Here is a 21,047-nt window from a genome sequence, read left to right as displayed (position 1 = left end):
CTCTGGTGCTCATAACTGCCCACTAAAGGAAGTGCGTCTACTAAAATGATGTCAAGTTAATGCCCATGGCTGAGCAAGTCCCATTTCACAAAAAGATGTTTGGGGGTAGATCTTTATCCTCTGCAGGTGCTTCCCTCTGGAACAACCTCCCTGCCCCTCCCAGTCTTGATCCTGATCTCCTTAAGTTCCGGAAACTCCTCAAGACCTTCCTCTTCTCTTCCTCCTTCTCTCTTCCCCTCCCCTGCTAACCACCCTTCTGTTCTCTCCACCCTCCCTCTCCCTAACACTGTTCAGTTTTATTTTTTGCTGACTGGTTGCCTGGTTCACCTTTGTTCAACATTACTGCACTTCCAGTTTACGCTCCTTGAGCAGGGAAACCTCTCTGCACTTAACCCAGTGTCCTATTGGTCCGGACTCTTCTCCCCCCCCACTCTCTCGCCCCTGTCTATGCACCTCTGTCAGTACATATGCATGACCTAAATGTGCTAGGACCAGTTAGCGTGTCTGTCCTGTCCCCCACACTGTTTTCCAGCCCCCACCCCCGGGTATGGTCTCAACTGTAACACTTCATGCACTTGCACTAGGAGAAATGTCGTCAGGCCTAGTCTGCTACTTTTCTGTTTAGATCATTTGGAAACTTCAAGGACTAAGTATGATTACTTTATTCCCTTGTACCCTTCCCGCCTTGAAGTGCTTTGAAGCACTCCACCTGTGTATAAGTGCTATATGAATGAACAATAAATAAATAAAATGTATAAAAGTCACAGGTCTGTTGCACTTACTCGCAGGACAGCCTAACCTGAAGTCAGACACTGACTTACTCAAGCCATCTCTATCATAGGAGTGTGAAGCTGCAGCTGCAAGAATGTGGTATCTCTATCCTTCTTCAATATTCCCCTTGTCTTGTGGTAGCTGTGCCTGAGCTCCCCCTCTACAAACCTCCCACTGCACCCTCCCACCTCACAGTCTACCCACTTCCCATTTTCAGCCTCCAGCTCTTCCCCTTCCAGTGGCAGCATGTCCATAATAAACGGTGCAGCAGGGCCACACTACTCGTTACGGACAAGCCAGAGGAGAAAAGAAGGTCATTCTGTCTTTAGCACCACTGCTACTTCGAGCATCACGGATGAAACTACAGAGTCCTGTATCATCACTACCTATGTCTATGAACAGGGATATGCTGCACGGAGACTCATTCGGCTGGGCGTGGCTGAACCTAATGCTTGCCCGGCCACACCTGGGAGTGTGTAGCACATCACCGAGACAATCTGCATGCACCCAGAAAAACCTAGAAAGGCCTTAGGTTTTACTGCTGGTGCATAGGCAGGGCACTCTTTCAGTGATGTGGCACAAATATTTGTGGCTATTGCGCATCCAGATTTTCTACCAGGTGGACAATTTGCTGATGGGCACATACATGATTTGCTGGGGCAAAAAGCTACAGTGCATGGTTGGTGCCCAGTCATCGTACTAGCACTATTTGAGTCAAAATGATTACACACCACCACTTCAAAATATCGTCAGCTGCCACGGTCTCTTGCCAGGAGAGTTGGGACAAACGTCTGAGATGCATTAATGGCTTATACAACTAGGTCTGTGTTATTAATAATCATTTAAAATCACAGGCTGTCACTTTTCAATATTTGGACATCAATGCGTTATAGGCAATCGCTACAGAACGAGAAAAATAGGAGGTTTTTCCTATATTATTGCCAAGCCACATCATTTGGACATAAAGATGAACCGTTCTCCACTATCAGATATCTATTAGAGTCGCCAAATTCCCCTACTACAAGTGTCGAGTCCCTTCCCAGAAGCTCTTGTGCCTACATCCAATGTGCTGAACACACTATTTTTAGGTTTATTTGTACTTTCTCTCTCATTTTGTAATGTTAGTTTCCAATCTACCTTTAGTGGATTTTATTTTGCTTTATTTGTTGGTCTATTACTTTTCTATCAAATGTTACTGATGAATGAAGTAACCATTTTTGTGTCTAGCAATTGCCTTTGTATTTGACCTACATGATTTAAACTCAGAGACTTTCAAGCCTTTTGTTGTGGGGTAAGGGGAGACTCAGCTCAGTGGTGTAGATAAAACTGCCTAGTTCTAAGCTTCCGATGTAGTTATTTTTAGGTGTCAGTATATAGTTTTAGAGGTTATGTTAACAAATGAGTATTCAAAGTAATTCTAATAGACTTGATTCATGTCTTGTCGCCTCTTAAATCAGATTCTGATAGAGTATTCTGTGAGGAAGACTATTGAAAACAAATACGCGGTGCTTTTCAAGCGCCAACAAGAGTCTTGACCTACATCATTCCTCCAGGAGTAAACGGAGCTTCTCTCGGTAGACAGTCCGGTGGCATAGCTCTGGATTCCAGACCACGTGTTGTTGAAGTCTGTTGGTGTGGTTTGCCCACTAGATGAAATTGAAGAGAGAGATTCGCTGTTGGCAAAAACAGGTACAAGCGTTAAATAGAATATCTTTTTCGAAGCAAACACAGTAATACTGAATCAAACAGTCCCCACCATTACAAAGTGAGACCAAGCAACGGCGCAACATGGCTTTACTTAGTCTTGGACTTACGTCTACATGCTACTGTAGAGCACATTGCATAGCACGCCGTGTTCCGTGACACATGTGTGGCAGAGGAGTGGCTAATTCAAAAAGATAACTTTCATTTGTTTTTCTCTGTAAAAGCCTACATTTAAAATAATGTTAGCGTTGAATGCATGGCCGAAGTGTGTGAATGCTGGCCCTAGTCAATTTCACATCTTGCCCAGAAAATGGTATGTGGTTTAGCAAATTGGTGTGCTTTACCTCCCATTTGTATTACCAACCATGTGCATAGCTGATTACTTAAACGCATTGACTGGTGTTGAATGGTTTACATTAAACCTTATGCACCTTGCAACTTCTATACAAAACTACAAACACTTAATAAATATCATTATAAATATCAGAATGGAGCATTTACAAAAACGAGGGTAGCAGACACCTTTCTGCCCATCCTATAGCAACCCCAAAAGTAATAAGTATTCAGAAGGTCTGGAGGTCTGGATTTCTAACAACTTTTTTAAATATTCGATCGCACCATTTTTTTAAACCTTGCCCCCTATGACACTTTTCACATTACAGACTCTGCATAATCTTTCTAAATATGCTACATTCTTTCTGGGACCAATCAACTCAATTATTTTCAATAGATTCAAACGAAATATTTCAAATATGTGTAAGCCAGTCATCCTTTTTCCAAAGGTAACTGGCTACTCCCTCTTGATTTCATTAATGACTTGTCTCATGCCCTCCTCCATTTCTAACTTATCTCTGTTAATTTTCCTCCCTATTTCGAATTGCTCATTTGCTCGTTTAAACTCTACATGATGTTTTGGGCACAGGTCCTTCGAATCATCTTTTAATGCTGCTAACAAGTCTCCCTCTTTAGATAGCGTAACTTTCAGGAACAAGCCGGCTTTACGTCTCTTATGTGTGATCATCATTGCCTAGTGCATACTGAGTATATGATCCCCTGTTTCAGCTTTCTATCTACACAGTCGGCTACTGCTTTGCAATTGATCAAGATAAAGTACAACAGAGTCGGACTGCGTGTAACTGCTTGCATGCTGAGATGTTGACATTATAGCAAGTAGACAGACCTTTTTTAAAACTCGTTTGGGGATGTGAGAATATCTCCTTGTGCTCTACACACCTGCTTAGATCCCTAAGTGCGACTGAGGCAAAGATTGTACTAGCATCAAGTAACGCTAAGAGGTGATAATTCCGCATGTTCTCTCAGTTCCCTTTTTTATGCATCAGATTATTATTATGTGATGGTAGAACAGACATGTTATTTTTACTTAAGCCAGAAATTAAAAGTCTTTCCAATTCATTTGTGCAGTCAAGGATACACCATCTGTGTGATTGATTCGTACCCGGCGAGGGTCAATCAGATTGTAACAATCAATCTGATTGGCCCTCACTGGGTCTTTAACTGACCGGGAATCCCTCTCCCCACTACGTTCTTTCATGTCCCGGCAGTGGGGGTGTGGCAGCCACACAGCCAATGAGGAGGCTTGGAACGGGGTGATCCCAGCTCCGAGCCACCACACGGCTGGAGGCTGCCATTTTCGAGGTAAGTGTTTTCCCTCCCCCTGCCCACCCACCCCCACTCTCCCAATGCAAACAATTCCATCCCCGCCCTCCGAACCACATTTGCTACTTTTTGGTCAATTTCAGGAGCGGACACGCTGGGAACACTTCTGTCCCCAGCACGTCTTCTCCCGATCCACAACAGTCATCAAAAGAAAGAAGGGACTTCATGTAGTCCCTTCTCCCTTTTCCATGGTGCCCATTTTATTTGTTTACTTTTTTTATTTTTTCAATGGCCACTATGGAAAGGGAAAACAGACTTTGTTTTCCCTTCCCCGGCGGCCATTTTTTAAACTTTTTTTTATTCTGATCAGAAAAGCCAGAGTGTTTCAGAACAGAAAAAAAATACTTTTTAGTACCCCGGTTTTATGGGCTGGCGTACTAATAGCAATAAACCCCTCGCTGTGGGGGCATTACCGAGTCAGTCTTCGTTAAGGGCCTCGCTTCGCTCAAGTCCTGTAACTATGGACCCCAGGGCATTACCTGACTCAGTAATGCCCCCATGGCTCGGGGCTTATTGCTTAATTAAAGCCCTGGATTTTTCAGAATCCTTGGGTGGCAGCATTCTTTTGCCAGTTATCGGTTGTTTAAGTTATTTTATTTTTGATTTTTGTCATTTTCCATCTAGTTTGTATGTGACTGGAAAGTTTCCGCCTGGCTTCAGAATATATGGTTGGATCACGATTTGAGAGATGAAGCAAAGCTCTTAATCTTGAGTGATGGTCTTTCCTTCTTTTTGGAATCGATAGGTCTTAAGCCCCACACCCTGGAAAAATCGTTGCACTTACTAGAGGTTTGAAGCACATTCTTCATTTGGAGAATGTTGAAGGATCTTCAAATTATGAAATATCCATCATGGACTGTTCATCTTTAAATATTCTGTTTTAAATATGTTTAAGTTCTTCGCTGCCCATCGAATACTGCACCCGCTACATTCCCAGCACATTCCACAGACTGGATTCAGGTTACATCTAGTTTCTAACTCAAGGAAATTGTTGAATAGTCCCTGTAAGTATTGAGAGTAATACAGAGTTTTTATCAACTTGTGAGAGCGATTACTATTTATAAAAAAAAAGTTATAAAATGCAGACTTGTTATGTGTAAACTGTCAAGTAGACTCACTGTGACATCATCTGTTGTCCTTCCTTCAGCCATCACCAAATTCTACTCTTCCAACAATTGTGGTGGACGTTCTCCTGGTCTATTAAACTGAGCAAGTTACCTTAGACCCAAAGGAAATTTCCTACCCCAAGAGATCTCCTCATCCAACTATTAGCATTAGGTGGGCATTTTGCATTAAAATTGCCACCTATCAAAAATTGGCATTTTGGGAAATAACTAAGCCATATGTTCAGATAGTAAAAAATAAACTCTGGGGAGATTTAGAACATATTTTTCCATATTGTCCATTGTTTTATTTTTTAATTGTCTTTTGACACTGTTTCTTCCATTTTTAACATGTGATCAAAAATAGAGTTATTATTTTAAGTTGACAGTTATTATTATAATTATCATTATTAATTTGTTGTTGTTATTGTTGAAAGGTTTTAAAAAATACAGCCAGACCACTGAAGGTATTGATGCATTCTACTGTTGATGGAGTCAGGCAGCGCACCATTACACATTTAATATTATAAATTGTTATCGGTCCGAGTAGGAGAGGCAGATATTTTCATATTTATGCAAGGTGATATTATCCCCAATATTTGTGTAAGGAGCATTCTCTGTTGGTCAGGTACGTGTGGATATTTGTTGTGCCTTCTTTCCTGAAGTGGGCTATGTCTAGGGCTAGACAAAGTTCAATTGGTAAGGCCTTTCACATTCTGGGTGTACAGCTGCAGAAGGACTTTTAAGTGTGTTTGGTTTTCTGATTGTTGGTGTTTCCAGTCCCAAGATGCTATAACTTTACAACATGTGTATCTATGGATATGTTGGAAAAAGCAGAGTCTTTTGCAGAGTTAGCACAATGGATTATGCTTTCATTGAGAGCCAATAATATGGTGACTTGACTGGTTCTGCACATTACAGTGTTCTGTACTAGTTTTAGAGGCACAGGTAAAGTATTAATGATGTGTCCTTATTGTGGTTGATCCTCAACAGCATAACTGCCTGAACCCCTACCAGTGGCCACTTGTGTGATGTGTTTATTTTGTAAAAGAAAAAGTGAAGGTCCTGGCATTTCAAAACCCTATGTAGAAATAAGGAGGGAATCCCATTGTCTTTATCATGTGGGAATGATGAGTTGGGACAGTGAGAAAGTAAGAAGCAGGAACTCTTATTTTCTGGCTAGGGTAGTTGAGTTTTAGATGGTGTGGCAACTTCTCCTCGTTCTTCCCATCTCATGAACGTAATGAAAGACAGAATACTGAGGAAGGGCTCTTTGTTGCAGTGCTTTGAGATGCAGAAAAGAGGCATCCCTCTGCTGCTGCTCGGGGCAGCATTACCACAGAGCAGATTCCAGTGGATGTGCAAGAACAAATGAAAACAACTCTTCAGCCACACTTGCAGTCTACAAAGTGTGTTTATCCATGCCGCAAGTCAGCAATGAGTCTGGTTCGAAGCAAAGCTCTGTGCAGTTCAATGCAGCATCAACGGTGCAATTCGAAGAATTCCACGGGGGGGTGGTTTGATGTTTGAGCTGGTTCAAGATGATGGATACCGCTGGATCGAGTTGGTGAGTGACATGATGCTTCCAGTGGTTCTAGTCGAGGTTTGAGACAAAGTTCCTGATGGATTGATACATTTTTCAAAAAAAGGCAGTGGTTCGAAGGCTTCCACTGTGCTGAGCTGTTATTTGAGCAAAGGTGGCAATGTGCAAATTTGGTGTGCTTTGTCGTTAAATGGGTTCAACGGATGCAAGCAACGGTTCAATGTGAGTGCCAAAGGCGTCACCGAAGGTCCTGTGTAGCACAATGTATCCAAAAATAGTCAAATCAGTTTGAGGATGGTTTGAAGTGGTAGAAACAAGAGTCCAACTGCTTTGAGCTTCTCATGAAGCTTTTGAGTCCCACTCCAGATACTCTAGGGCAAGGTGAGTCCTTTTTACTTGGCTGCCACCTGCAGGGGTTCCTTCACCTCCGGTGAGGACCATGGCTCCAGTGCAGCTGGCAGAGTTGGTCAAAACAACAGTCACCCTCAATGTTCCCTGAATATGGTTAGGGAACAGTGCTTTCCTCTGCCTTGGACGCACCTGTCTTCACCACTGGCAGAGTGGTTTGAAATGGACTGTACTCCCAACATGATCCAACAAATACGTATTGTCTTCTAGGAAGCCAAAATGAATCAAGAAAGAAGTGTGATGCCCCTTCCTTATAAAGGTAAAAGGGCGCAGGGGATTGGAAAACAGTAAACCGTAAGTGGTTTAATCCCTGTCACTGTGACATTTGACTTTTGCCATCTTACATCATACCCAGCGTGCCTTGCTCATCAGGAAGTGGAGGAAACAGGAAGGAGAGAAAGCCCCACAGAAAAACAAACTCACAAAACACTTCTATGTCCTCTCTGGCTACTCTAATCCCAGCCCTCTTCACAAGCTTGCAGCTTCAAAGTGCGGGTGGTAGGCAACACCCTGGTGGGAAAGGCCTTTGTTATGGGGGCCTCCTTGAAGTAGGTTCACAGGAGATCTCCTAGCGAGAGCTCCTGTGCTTGATGGGAGGTGTTACTCATCCACCCAGAGAATCAAATGAGAACAGCATCCTTTTGTCTCACTTGCTAAAGTGGAGAAATGCAGGCTTGTGGAGAATCCACATACTAAGGGCCTGTAATTGTATGACTGTTGTTAGTGCCAAGAGCTATGTTGCGTTTTTACCTGATAGGAATACTGCCTATGCTGTATATATATTTTTTAAATCATAGAAGCATTGTTTTAAGGAGAAATGTTATCTTGTGTGAATTTTCTGTGTTATGTTTTTTATATTTGATAAATTGAAACTTGCTTTGCTTTTACCATGATCTTTTAATCGATGGCCTGGAGGGTTGCCCAGAGCGATGCCAGAGATCAAGATTAATTCTAAACCTTCCAGCCATCACCTCTTTTGTTTTGCTACAGTCACACTGAGTGGCACGGCTATGCCCAGACCCAAGCTACACCTAATGATGCCTAATGAGGCTTAAACATGTCTGGGTTGTTTGCGGCCTCTTGGAGACGGGAGGTGACCATGCAGTTTGGCCTGGACTACCGTTTTTGGGGTGAGACCAAGCATGATTTGCATATGTTCTTTCCCCTTGCTGTAATTGCTTAGCAGGCAAAGAATGATGGTCTGGAGGGATGCTTAGTGTGAAGCCAGGGGTTAGGAATCATTCTAATCCTTCCAGCTATCACCTATTTTGCTTTGCTATAGTCACCCCGAGTGGGACGGCCATGCCCAGACGTGGGTGTCGTGCAAGCTCATCCTAGAGACCCAAGTTACACCTCACTAATGACACCTAATCAGGCCAAAACATGTCTGGGGTTGTTTGCGGTCTTGTGCAGAGTAATTCCGGAGGTTACGATTCATTAGAAACCTTCCAGCCATTGCCTTGTTTTGTTATAGGGCTTTTAATCATCAAAATAAAGTTTTATTAAATTGAATTGAATCCACATAGCCTTTCCATAGCTGACCCGAGATCAAAGGGTTGACATTTGTATGATAACAATTTGATGTGGCTTTATCAACTGTGTGCACTATCAGTCACCATTCAAAAAACATGTGTAACCCTGCATATAATTCTGGATCTGGCAACGACCAGGATATGTAATCCGTAACATGAACAAAAAAAATGAAAATAAATCTGTGCTGACATGTTTATATAACGATGTGGTGTAAATTACATGGTGGTATAAATGTGTGTTTGATTTATTTTGATTGTTGCCAGGTTAAGCTGGATATTCGTGTTTCATGTATGTGTCTTCCCGTGTTGTCTGTTGTATTCTTGTCTCTGTGTTTCTTTTATATTTACATAACTGCATATTGCCCTCCATTTTCCCTCATCTTTGGGTTTTCGGCACCGGGATAGTTGCCAAGTGGAGGGTTTTGGTTGCCCCTGTGTCCCTGGGGTAATTTCACCTCGCAGGCTGGGCTAAGGAGTTATACTTTTATTTTCGCTCACGGGAAAAGCGAGCTCAAGAGGGACCAAGAAGAAGGAGCCGGACACGTCTGACTGGTTTGTTTCAGTTCGAGGAGAGAAGGAACCGTTTGAGCGCTGGAAGTCTGCTTGACAGAGTGTTCTGTCATAAACTGACAGTTCGGAAAAATAAAACACAGGGCAAAGCGTGAGCAGCCCATGCGTTAAGACCTGGGGCTTCCCAGTTCCCCCAGGTGAAGGTAAGCGAGGCGGTCATTTCTTTGGAGTTTTTGTCGCTCCCTCACTGGGTTTGATATATTTTTTTTTCCCTTTCCCTGCTAATCCATTATTGATAACTTAGTAATGCCTCTGGACTCACCCTGACCCGCCAGTGTTAAGACGGCCACTCGGTTCAGGTCTAATGGGGGTCTGTATGATGAAAGGCATTAATTAATTAAACATCCCCAGCAGGGCTGCATGTACACAGGCTCCTCAAACGTTAAGCTATCAGTAGCGGTGTAGGTTAAACCAGTAATGTACTTCGGCTTGTAAATAACAAAACCTGCCAATATACCAACTGCTTGCAGAGCAGTCTTCTCTGTAATGGTGCCTGCAGGGCCAAAAGAAAGAAAACAGCAGGATTAGTGTGGATGTAACGCTTGTCTCTGTGTTGTGATTTCCTCCAAAGTGCTCTGCCTTGCATGCGGCAAACACAAGTGTTACAGACAATGGGCCTCATTATGAGACCGGCGGTAGCCGTGCTCGTAAAAAAGGCACGGCTGCCGCCGGAGTCATTTTTTTCCGGCGCCCGGCAATGGGAACTTACCGGGGCATTACAGCCCCGACGGTCCCGGTAATTCCTCATTGCCGGGCGCCGAAATATTTTTCTCCCCATTCCGATTCGTGTCCCATTGGACTCAATGGGAATGGACAGGACGGATGCACAGGCACCATTCATGCATCCGTAAAGGTCTGCCAGCGGGTACCGTTCCGCCCGCCAGGTCAGACCTGGTGGGCTGAAAGGCACCCACTTGCAGAACTCGTAGTTTGCTGTTCCGTAAACAACAGTACTGCCAACCTTACCAGTACCGTTGTTTCAGGACTGGCAACCTCATAATGAGGTCCAATGTTTTAGTTATCCCAACTCAGCCGATCTGATAGCACAGCGAGTAGAATGTTCGCTTTGCCATTTGTGCACAGCCTGCTGACGCAGGTTCGAATCCCGGCAGGGCCAAACTCAGCCTTTCATCCTTCCGAGGTTGATAAATGAGCACCACACACCGTGGGTAATAATAAGCAGCGCCCAGATACCTGATGGTTCATAGTGCTATATAAATGCTAAATTATAATTATTGTTTATCTACCTTCACACATCAGCTTTAAGACCCCTCAAGTAATTCAGATGACATTTTTTCAGTGGGACTGGATAAGAAATCGAGAGAATTGTCAGATGTATAAAGACTTGGGGCCTCATTACGACTTTGGAGGTAGCCATGCCCTTTTTCTAGCTTACACAGCCAGTGAAATGTCGCTGCATGGAACTCCGTTATTTTAAATGACAGAGGCATTTGTACTGTGTCAAAAGTCACAACCTCATTTGAAGGTAGTAAAACAAATGTCTATATGCAAAGTGCAAAGAAACGGTACCACGGAGCCGAGATTATAATACACCTGATCCCTAGCTGAGCTGGGTATTTCTAGTGTGTGCATAAATTAAATGTTTTTTTTTATTTGGTTTAGCTGATTAAATCAACTTTACAAATACAGATAAAAACTTATTTGTTACATATTCAGCAATTAAAACAATTATCTTTACGAAATTTAATGTGTAGAAAAATCTATAAAATGATTAGTCCACTTAAAATTCAGACACTATGTGCATTCATGATACCAGCTTTCCAGTTCATTCCTACTTTTATACATTTCTATTCTCTAGTTTCATCTTGGATCGTAATTTCTAGAAAATGCACTATTGCTTTAATTACTGTAAACTTTGTACTTGTAAATTACCATTGCCATATTTCTTTATCCTCTACAACATTATTTAAGCATAGCAGATTTTTAAAGTGCTTAGTGCGGAGTGCGTTCAGTTGTTCACAAGACACAATTACATGTTGTAGTGTTTCCTTTTCATTAGCAATCTTACAATGCCAACAAAAATTCAGGTCAGGGGTTATGATTTTTCCTCCTTGCCAGAATATCCTTTGTAAGCCACAAATTCAATCTAAAACGCAAGTATTTACTTCTTATGATTGGAGAAGGGCATTTCAATAGGTAACAATTCTCTCGATTACTTATCCAGTCCCACTGAAAAAATGTCATCTTAGCTCTGGTAAGATTTTCCAGTAAAAGCGTTACAGTAATGTCTGCTTCCACCAAAATGTTCAATACACAATTACGCCACTTTTGTGAGAATTCATGATTAGATGAAATTAATTGATAGGCTACAGTGCTCAAGATAGTGTTATATTCCAAACCCAATACACATTTTTGGAAAAAAAGTGCACATACGACACAAAACACGGGCAGCTAGTGATATCAAACCCAGTTCAAACCGTAGAATTGGTATGGGTGTGCAGCTTGGGAGATGTCAAACTTTCTTCCAGAAACAAGCCTCTATAACATTCCACATTTTATCTGAGTTATACAACATAGTTTCTATTCCATATATCAAAGTTGGAATAACTTTTTGTTCATAAAAGAGAAACACGTGTTTATACGTGTATTTGCCATATTTGTAGACCAGAATCTTTGCTTGAGAAATCAAGATTAGCAATTTGGACTGTATAGTGGCGAGAAACAGCGTGTTTCCAGCAGTGTCCTGAATTGTTATACCTAAATATTTGTACTCTGATACTATCATCATACGCTCAGTTTGTAGGGTCCATGAACAATTACTGATTCGGGTTTGTCTTGAGTTCTTACATACAAGTACTTGTGACTTTCCTATGTTCACTACCAAATTATTTGTTTTAGCGTATGAAGTCAAAGCGGTCAACAAATTTTGTAGGCCCTTCGTGGGTCTGTGATATTAGTACAAGATCATCAGCGTACAGCAACCATGCTATGCGCTGATTACCCAAATCTGGAGCATCAGAAACTATGTTAAGAAAAGCTTCTCCCATGTCCATGATGAAAAGGTTAAATAAGCTTGATGCCATAATGCACCCTTGCTTTAAACCCAAATAGGTATTAAATGCTGCTGACAAGAGCCCTTCCAAGGTCAATCGCACTTGCATAGTGGTGTCTGTATGTAGATTTTTTATCAGGGATAATAAAGAGGGCGGGCATCCATATGATTTTAGTGTTTAGAATAACAAAGTTCTATCAATGGAATCAAAAGCTTTTTGAAAGTCAATAAAGGCGAAATACAGGGATTGTTTCCAGATAGCATATTTTGACTTTAACATGTTTATAGCAATCATATTGGGTGCAGTGCCCAATGCACAGACAAAACCAGATTGGAAAGGGTCCCTTTTAAGATGTTTACTTGTCCAATCGTTCAGTTCCCTTAGAATGATGCGACTTAAGATTTTACCAGGTGCATCAAGCAGGGATATGGGTCTATAACTGGCTGGGTCAGTACGTGCGCCCTTTTTATAAATTGGAATGATCATGGAATGTTTCCATGATGTTGGAATTTTTTGGGAGGCAATTATATTATTGAACATGTTAAACAAAATGTCTGCCAATCTTTCTGGAAATTGCTTTAGAGTCAGGTTTGACAGGCCATCGCGACCGGGTGCTCTTGATTGACTGGCTTTATGTATGTATTTTAAAATGTCTTCACGATCGAATTGCAAGTGAAAGGCATTTTGCTAATTTCTTAGAGGAGCATTCAATATTATGTCACCAGCAGAAAATAAGTTTGCATAATATTTTACACAAGTACCTCCATTTACATGGTTGGTCTGGATTGCAAGCTGGTGCCCGGCCGTTACCTGATTAATAATCTTCCAGGATTGGGCAGAATATTTGCTAGACAGTATTTTCAACATGTTGCTGTCGTCAATTTGATACAGTTCTGACTTCATACCTCTTATCCAATTTCTAAAGCGTGTTCTAATTTGAGTTAGAGCTACTACTCTCTCGTCATACGGTAGCTTTAAGCTTTCCCTTTTCTCCCGTCTAATTTGTGTTTTCAATGTCTTTATATCCTGGTTAAAGATATGCAAGTGTGGCGTTTGTTTTGTTCTTTGTCTAACAGAATTTGATTGAAACAATTGCATTAGTTCAGGATATATTATGGCAGATTTTAATTTCTCATGCGTCTGTTGCTCGCAGTAATCTCTGAACGCCTTTAAAGATGTTTCAGCCCAGAGGAGCCTATTTCGTGCGGAGTTTACCATAAGTGGAATAGATTACCTGGAACGAGTGTGTTTGATTCAAGAAGGCAGCGTTCACATAGATGTAGTCAATAATTCCTTGGCTGTGACCTCTATGCCAAGTGGACTTCGGTGGAATATCCAACGACAGTGATCCATTTAACATGAATAGATTACGATTTTCAACAAATTTAGACCATTTTAATGATCTGATTTTTTCTGTCTGCCTGTTCGCTTCCAGACAATGTAAATTTAGATCACCAGCTATGATTAAATATTTAGTTTTTTTGCCTTCTATTATCAAATCTAAGGCTTAATTCATAGATTCTATGAACTTGTCGTTGGTTATTCCTAGCGGGTTCCAAGATACATTAATGAATGCATAGCAGATCTTATGTCTAGTCACTTTAATCATTTGCACATAGGGATTTGGACAAAACCACATTTCCGATTTAGTGAACGAGCTTAACTTGATTGCAACCAATAAGCCAGAAATAGGCCTCCCAGTATTACCTTTTCGCTGGTTTCAAGTATATATCATAATTGTTCCATGATGGAGATGTCATTAGCCATGTTTCCTGTAATAATACAATGTCATGGATTTGCAGGTTAGAGGTGTTGTTATTAATTAAGTGCTTGAAACCTCTTGAATTCCAGCTGGCCAGAGATAATGTAATTTGTTCTACTGGGCTTAGCTAACATTGTACCACACGCTGTGTGCAATTACAAGCCTGTTTGTGTGTTATTTCCTTTTGCATTGTTTGGTTTGCCACAGTTTGAATTTCTATGTTGGGCAAAGTGTTGACCGGTAGTCAAGATCAAACTTTTGTTACATTACAGTATCCTGAGATTCAACTGTTAGGTTCCCATTAAGAGTGCATGTTTGAGTCACACCTATAATATGGCATTAGAGTTCTTTGAGGTGTTCAGAAAGAAGAGGAAGAACAAAAGATTCCTTACACCTCAGTTTAAGTACTTTGGTTACAGACAGATTTTCGGTCAGTGGGCAAGATCATGTCTAAGAAGTTGATTAAGCTACATGTGAGCATGGTATTTCTCCCAATCGAAACAGTGTCCCACCAATCATCGGCATCACAAAAGAACTGTTTATAAGCACCAAGGTGTAGTTCGCGAGCGGTCTTGAGCTGAGTACATTCAGTTATAAGATGTTTTAATGACTCAGTTTCTCCTGTCTTGCAGAACCTGCATTTATCGGAGTTGATTGTAGTATCTTGTCGTCGCCAGAGTGTTTCTCTTGTTGTAAGGGCGTTCAGTCTGAATTTCAGGAATTGAGTCTGATGGTGGCGAGAGGGGCAAGGAAATAAGTATTTGCGAGGGGAGTGTAATTTGATCATGCTCTTGGAACCTGGTAGAGTGGATTTAAGAGATGTGCGATGTTCGTAGGTGAGAATCCAGTCCCATAGCTCGAGTTTTTTTTTTCGCATGTTGTGGGTGATCAATTACTTCTTCAATGCTGATATTGGCGGCTTCCATGATATTTGTCAGAGCGGAAAGCCATGATTGAAGTAGGCACGAGTGTATACCAGCAGTGTCATTGACAAAGATTTCATATGCTGGAATTTGTTGACCAAGCTTCATTTTCCTCAGAGTGGATAAGGATTTCCAAATAATTGTCGTCTGAAGTGAGGTCAGAGCCAATTCGTACCTCAGAGCCACCATTGAGATGTCCTTTGAAAGCTCCAATGCCCGTCTCCAAAACCTTCCTTCGAGTTTTTGCCATAACCGATGATCGAGGTTCCATCCTGACTCTCCGCCAAATGATATAGTGGGAATGAACTTCTGCAGATAGAATGTTATTAGTGGTTCAATTGAAAATTTGCCATAGTCTTTGTTAATTTTCGCACCTTGAATACCAAGTGTATTGGCTCTTGCCATAAGGTCGTTCGTCCAGGCTGATTCGCAAATGGAGGTGTTAACCATTATGCCTAGGTATCGTATGGATGACACAATAGTAAGCAGAGTGTTCTCAATTGCCAATCGAAAATTTTTGTCCTTCCGTGAGACAATGTTCCCAATACACATGATCTTAGTTTTCCCTGTGTTCAGTTGCAGTTCGTTTATTTTTAGATATTCGTTCAACCTCAACAACAGGTTTTGCAAACCTATCTGAGTGCGGTCAATCAGCACAATGTCGTCAGCATACACTAGGCAGTTAACAGGTTTGGCGTTTATCTTTGTGGGAAAACAGTGTGTGGCTTCCATCCATTTCGGTAGGTCAGGGAGAAATATTTTAAACAAGTCAGCCGCCAGTGGGCATCCTTGCATGACCCCTTTATACGTTGGAATTGGATCGGTCAAGTCGCCTTGGGAATTTACTCTTACTTGAACAGAAGTGTTGGAGTGAAGCGCTATTCGAGGATCAAGAATTTGGGATGGACAGTTCCACTCGCTTAGTTTGGCCCACAGTTTTTCGCGATGGACTGCGTCGAAGGCTTGTTTTAAGTCGACAAAAGCAAAAAAGATTTTTGTTTTAGCTTTCAGGGCTTCAAGTTTTAGGATGGTTAATATATTTGTAAGAGGATTCAATTCAACAATACAGCTAAGTCGACGCCTAGTCTAGAATACTGAATAAAAACCCTTATTGATATACCTTTATGTCCAGTTCATGCGTTCTGGATGACTACCCCTATATAACACCCCTCTCTTGGAATCCTCCTGACCCCACTGAGCCAAGAAGTAGTTCTGTTTTGCAAGTTAAAAGGTTTATTTGAGACTTTAAACAATATAGATATATATATCACAATTTATAATAAATTAATAATTGAATAGCACACTTAATCTGATATGATAAAGATTAACAACGGAGAATCTGGCACCAACACGCTTCTCTATAATCAATAAGGAGTTGACATGAAATGGATAAGGTAGCACACAGGTGAATAGGAACAAAAGAAGAAGGTGGTACAGAATGCTTTATGTAAGCTCAGGTGGATGCAATATTCAATGAATGCAGGACAGAAAATACTCAATATGATTTCAACCAAACAATGTAATCACTTTTCTCTGGCTATTCACTCCCCCCCTCTTTATGCAATGCAAGGAAATGGGAGGAAAGCACACAGTTCTCAGAAATGTAATCAATGTAATTCAGTTCAATCCCCCCCAAGCACGCTTAAAGAAAACAGAAGTTTAAAACAGAACCCAAAATGCTTCTATATGTGCTGGCAATGGAGTGAAAAATATGCTAAAATGCTTTTAATTTCCTGTAGAGGTTCAGGGTGAGTGGTATCTAGTTAATATTAGTCCAGGCTCACTCTTGCAATGATTCAGGAATGATTAGCAGGTTAAACGAATTTCTGGCAAATGGAAGGCAAGCAGCTTCTGTTTTCACACGTGGAGAAATGTGCAAATCGCGGCAAAATTCGCGAATGCGTCGGGCGCTATTACAGAAGAACTACAAGGACTATCACTATCGTTTCGGGGTCCTAGGAAAGCCTAGGATCTCAGCTTCCAGATGAAAGTTACTGCAAGTCTCTAGCACAAACGGTCGCAGAGATATGAGCGATTTTGTAAAGGTTGTTTTTTCAGATTTGAAATTTTAAAGTTCAAAAAGACAAGTGCAGCTTGCAACTAGAAAATGACAAGTGACAGCTTTACAAATTACAGGTGACAGTTAGGAGGCAGTTCTACTTAGATTAAAATAGCTTGAATTAGATGAATTTAAACTAAGAGCTTTGGTTTGGTACAGTTTTACTATGTACTCACACTATATTCTTGAATTAAATGGGCCTCGCCATGGATCTGGTCAGGTTTTAGACGGGACTCTGGTCTCTGCACTTCACAGTGATCTGGGTCAGCTCTCTCTGGTTCTGCTAACATGGGTCTGGGTCAGCTCTGCTCTCTTTCTGGGTACAGCACTGCTTCTGGATTCTGGAGATTGATGGATTTGAAGTCTCTAGTTTGTCTCTCTGGAGGTTTGATGGAGGTAAATATGGATTTTTCCGGCAGAGCTTCCAGCGGCAGATGGAAATGAAGGTTCCTATCTGTCCTGACTGTCTGCTTTTATGGGTTTTGAGAGTGGGTGTGTATGCAGCATCACTAGACCCTACCCCTCTCCACTTGCCATTGGTCCAGCTTTCATTTCTCCCCTGATTGGGGGAGCTAAGTTGTGTCAGAGTGATGTCATTTTATGGCTTGCAGAGAGGACACTCCCCTGTCAAATTGCACACATTCTATATTTGATAACAAAAGACATATTTGCACAGGTACACATTTGTTTAAAATGACATACACACATGAGGCATTACTGATGTTAGCCCCTGTTCTGACTCTGGCGTTTCTAGGAGCTTGCATCCAGAAATGGCAATATTTTGCGCGTTTTAATGTGCTAAACAACATTGGATCTTCATTAAATTTTATACAACTGTTCCTCACATATCTACCCACATACCAATGCATTTTCGTTTGTCTAGCTGAAACAGGGAGTCTGTAATATTAATAAACAGCAGGGTTTTGTCCCAGAATATCCCACAATTTGGAGTTTGGGCTTGAATTAAAGGTACATTTTTTAAATTAAGGCTCTCAAAGTTATACATTTCTGTCATTTGATTACAAAGAGTTATCAGTGTTTTTGTAAAATATATATTTTGCTTTCAAGTCAGTTCAGAGTGTTGAGGTCCGCCTCCAAGACTTGGGTGGGTCAGTCACAGGTGTCCTCTGGGCAGGCAGGCCTTTGTTGACAGCAAACATTCAGAATTAACATATTCCTTTCAGAGGAAAGGGTCCTTTGTGTGGTGTCCTGCAAGCTCAGATCAGGAGGCCAGGGAGCCACTTTGCATTTAATTAACAGAACCCTGTTATTTCCTGGCTTCTTGTGTTGAGTTCTGAAGTGTCAAGAGTTCTCAGGACAGGCAACCCCTTTGAACTTTTAATGACATGGGACCCCTTTCTTTGCACTTAGACAGTTTTGCAAGACAGCTCTCCTGTCAGAGTTTAGACCGCTAGCGCCACCATCAGGATTTTGTGGTTACTGCATCCATCCTTGGGATTTTTTTTTATAGATTGATTCATTTCAGCAAGTGATATTACATGGAGTATATTGTCCATGTTCAGGACATGGCATTGGTGTGTTTCTGAAGTAAAGTAATTCTGTGCCCATGATTTTGCCATATTTGACATTCAAGAAAAAATGAATTCCCAACAGTTATGGGTTTGCTTTTGGCAACCAGCATTGCCTCTCTGAGCTCACAACATAGGCGAAATGGGATTTTCCTGTGCATTTTCTGTGGAGCTCTGGCCATTATGATGTTTTCAATGCCAGTAATGCACAGTTTTGAGGTAGGGCTCGGATGCATGGCTAAAAACATCCCACAAGCCCCCCTTCTTGCGGTGGCCATCTGATCCTTCACTGGTGGGACCCGCAAGATCTGGGATGTAGTTCTCATCTTCTTCCGGTAAATGGCACAGTTCAGCATCTTTTCCTCCATCCGGTACTGATCGATGGGTTCGCCTCGTCGGTCCTGATTGGAATATTGGGCGGTACCCCGGGCCCATTGGATCTTCGTTCCCGGTCCCTGGGTCATCCTCCTTGGCCAGTCTCAAGGTCTTCTTTCTCCTAGGACGACAAAGGAAGAGCGGCAATACCTACTCATAGACGTTTTTCCACCACTGTTGAGATAGTGGGGCAGCATATGCATTTCATCATCACGAAACATTACATTCTTATTTTGAAAAAAAAAACAGTATAACTAAAAGACAGTTTCATGCAAATCACAATATTTTAGAGACTAGATGTGGTATGTTTTATGATTGGAACTGAATTAGTCGGAGACAGTACCCGCTAGGATTCCAGAGGATTCCTCCAGTTGTTGCAGAGTGTGCCTGGGATGGCAACATTTCAACTGGTTTATGTGGACCCACTTGTCTTCCCCCTCTGCCGAACCGCCTTTGGGGATGCGGATCTTGTAGGCCACAGGGGAGATCTTGTCGATGATCTCAAAGGGTCCTTTCCATGTAGGCAAAAATTTGCGCTGCTTGGCCTGGTTCCTTTGGAAGTTGTATAGATAGACCCGGTCTCCCACCTGATATTCCTTCCTGGAAGTTTTCAGGTCATAATGGGTCTTCATGCTATCAGCTGATCTTTCTAGATTCCGCTGAGCATAAGCAAAAGCATGTTGGAGGTGTTTCCTTAAATTCTCCACATACTCATGAGTAGTGGAGGCATTTATCAGTGTCTGCTCTTGGGTCCTGTAGAGCAAATGCTGAGGAAGCACCATCTTGCGCCCAGTCATCAACTCAAATGGTGACATTTTGGTTGCAGATGAAGGGGTAGATCTGATGGACCAGAGGTAATCGGATATCCCAACTTGGCCCAGAATCTGCCACAAACTTCTTTAATATGCTCACAATTGTCCGGTTATATCTCTCTACTGCCCCAGAAGAAGCTGGTCTATAAGCAATATGCAGCTTTCTCTTGACCCCCAGTATCTCCCACATCTTTGTCATTACTTCACTGGTGAAGTGGCTACCTCTGTCTGACTCAATCCTTTGAGGTAGACCAAAACGGGAAAAGATGTGGTTAATCATCAAGGCAGCTGCCGTTTCTGCCTTGCAGTTTGGGGCTGGGAGACATTCCACCCACTTAGTAAACAAGCATGTCACAGTCAACATGTACTTATTCCCCCTAGCCGAGCGAATCACAGGGCCTACAAAGTCGATTTGTAAATCTGACCATGGCAGTGTCATCCCCCTCTTTTGGAGAGGCGCACAGTGCGTGAGGGATGATGGCTGAAATTGTGCACACACAAGACACCCCTTCAAGTATTGGTCGAGGTCCTGCCCCATGTGTGGCCAGTATGCAACCTCTCTTAAGATTTCCAATGTTGTATGAAACCCCCTATGACCGGCGGTGGCCGCATCATGGGCGTGACTTAACATCAGGCTTCGGAATGAGGTAGGAACCACCCACTGATCGTGGCCAGCTTTGGATTTCCTTACCAACAAACCGTCTTGGATCCGGAACATTTTTGGACATTTCATCAACACTCTTAGATCCTCTTTCCCAATGTAATCGGTATCCGTCAGGGGAAATTTCTCAGGGTCCTCAAGGTGTTGGTAAAATTTACCAATTATTGGATCCCCCTTCTGAGCGGTAATCAAATCAGCATCAGGGGTCTCCTTACTCCATTGTGCAATTGAAAGGTCGTTGTGAGCATTTGTCTGGGACCTAGTGATAGCAGTGACCTGGATTTCCCCCAACAGGGACTCAATCTCAATTAGATCCCCTTGGATGGCCCCGGTTTTGGCCAGCTGATCAGCTAAGTCGTTTCCAGTTTTGTCTGGTCCCTCTACTTTGGAATGACCCTTGATCTTTTTCCAATAGATGGTCATCTCATTCGAGGTGACCAGATCATCAATGTTTTGGATCAACTTCCCATGTTTCAAGGGTTTGTTGTTAGCACATAACATGCCTCTGGTTTTCCAATTAACCAGGTGCTCCACGAACCCGTTCCGTACATAATCCGAATCTGTGATTATGACCAGTTCGTGGAGTTGATGCTGGACAGCAGTG

At 42.1% G+C, this 21,047-nt stretch overlaps 1 protein-coding gene across 3 annotated transcripts in view; it reads right to left on the bottom strand.

Annotated features, from left to right (window-relative positions):
* Positions 1-21,047, bottom strand: part of FAM149A (family with sequence similarity 149 member A) — a 331,701-nt gene that overhangs the window by 173,470 nt on the left and 137,184 nt on the right. For all 3 annotated transcript variants that reach the window (XM_069631543.1, XM_069631542.1, XM_069631541.1), the window contains exon 3: positions 2,312-2,444. In XM_069631543.1, the coding sequence (XP_069487644.1) occupies positions 2,312-2,444 (133 nt within the window). The remainder of the gene's footprint in view (positions 1-2,311; positions 2,445-21,047) is intronic.

Source organism: Ambystoma mexicanum, chromosome 6q (assembly GCF_040938575.1).
Source record: "Ambystoma mexicanum isolate Mex_15411 chromosome 6q, UKY_AmexF1_1, whole genome shotgun sequence".
Taxonomy (NCBI): domain Eukaryota; kingdom Metazoa; phylum Chordata; class Amphibia; order Caudata; family Ambystomatidae; genus Ambystoma; species Ambystoma mexicanum.
Note: the sequence above shows the minus strand (reverse complement) of the source record. Positions and strands in the feature narration are given on the sequence as shown.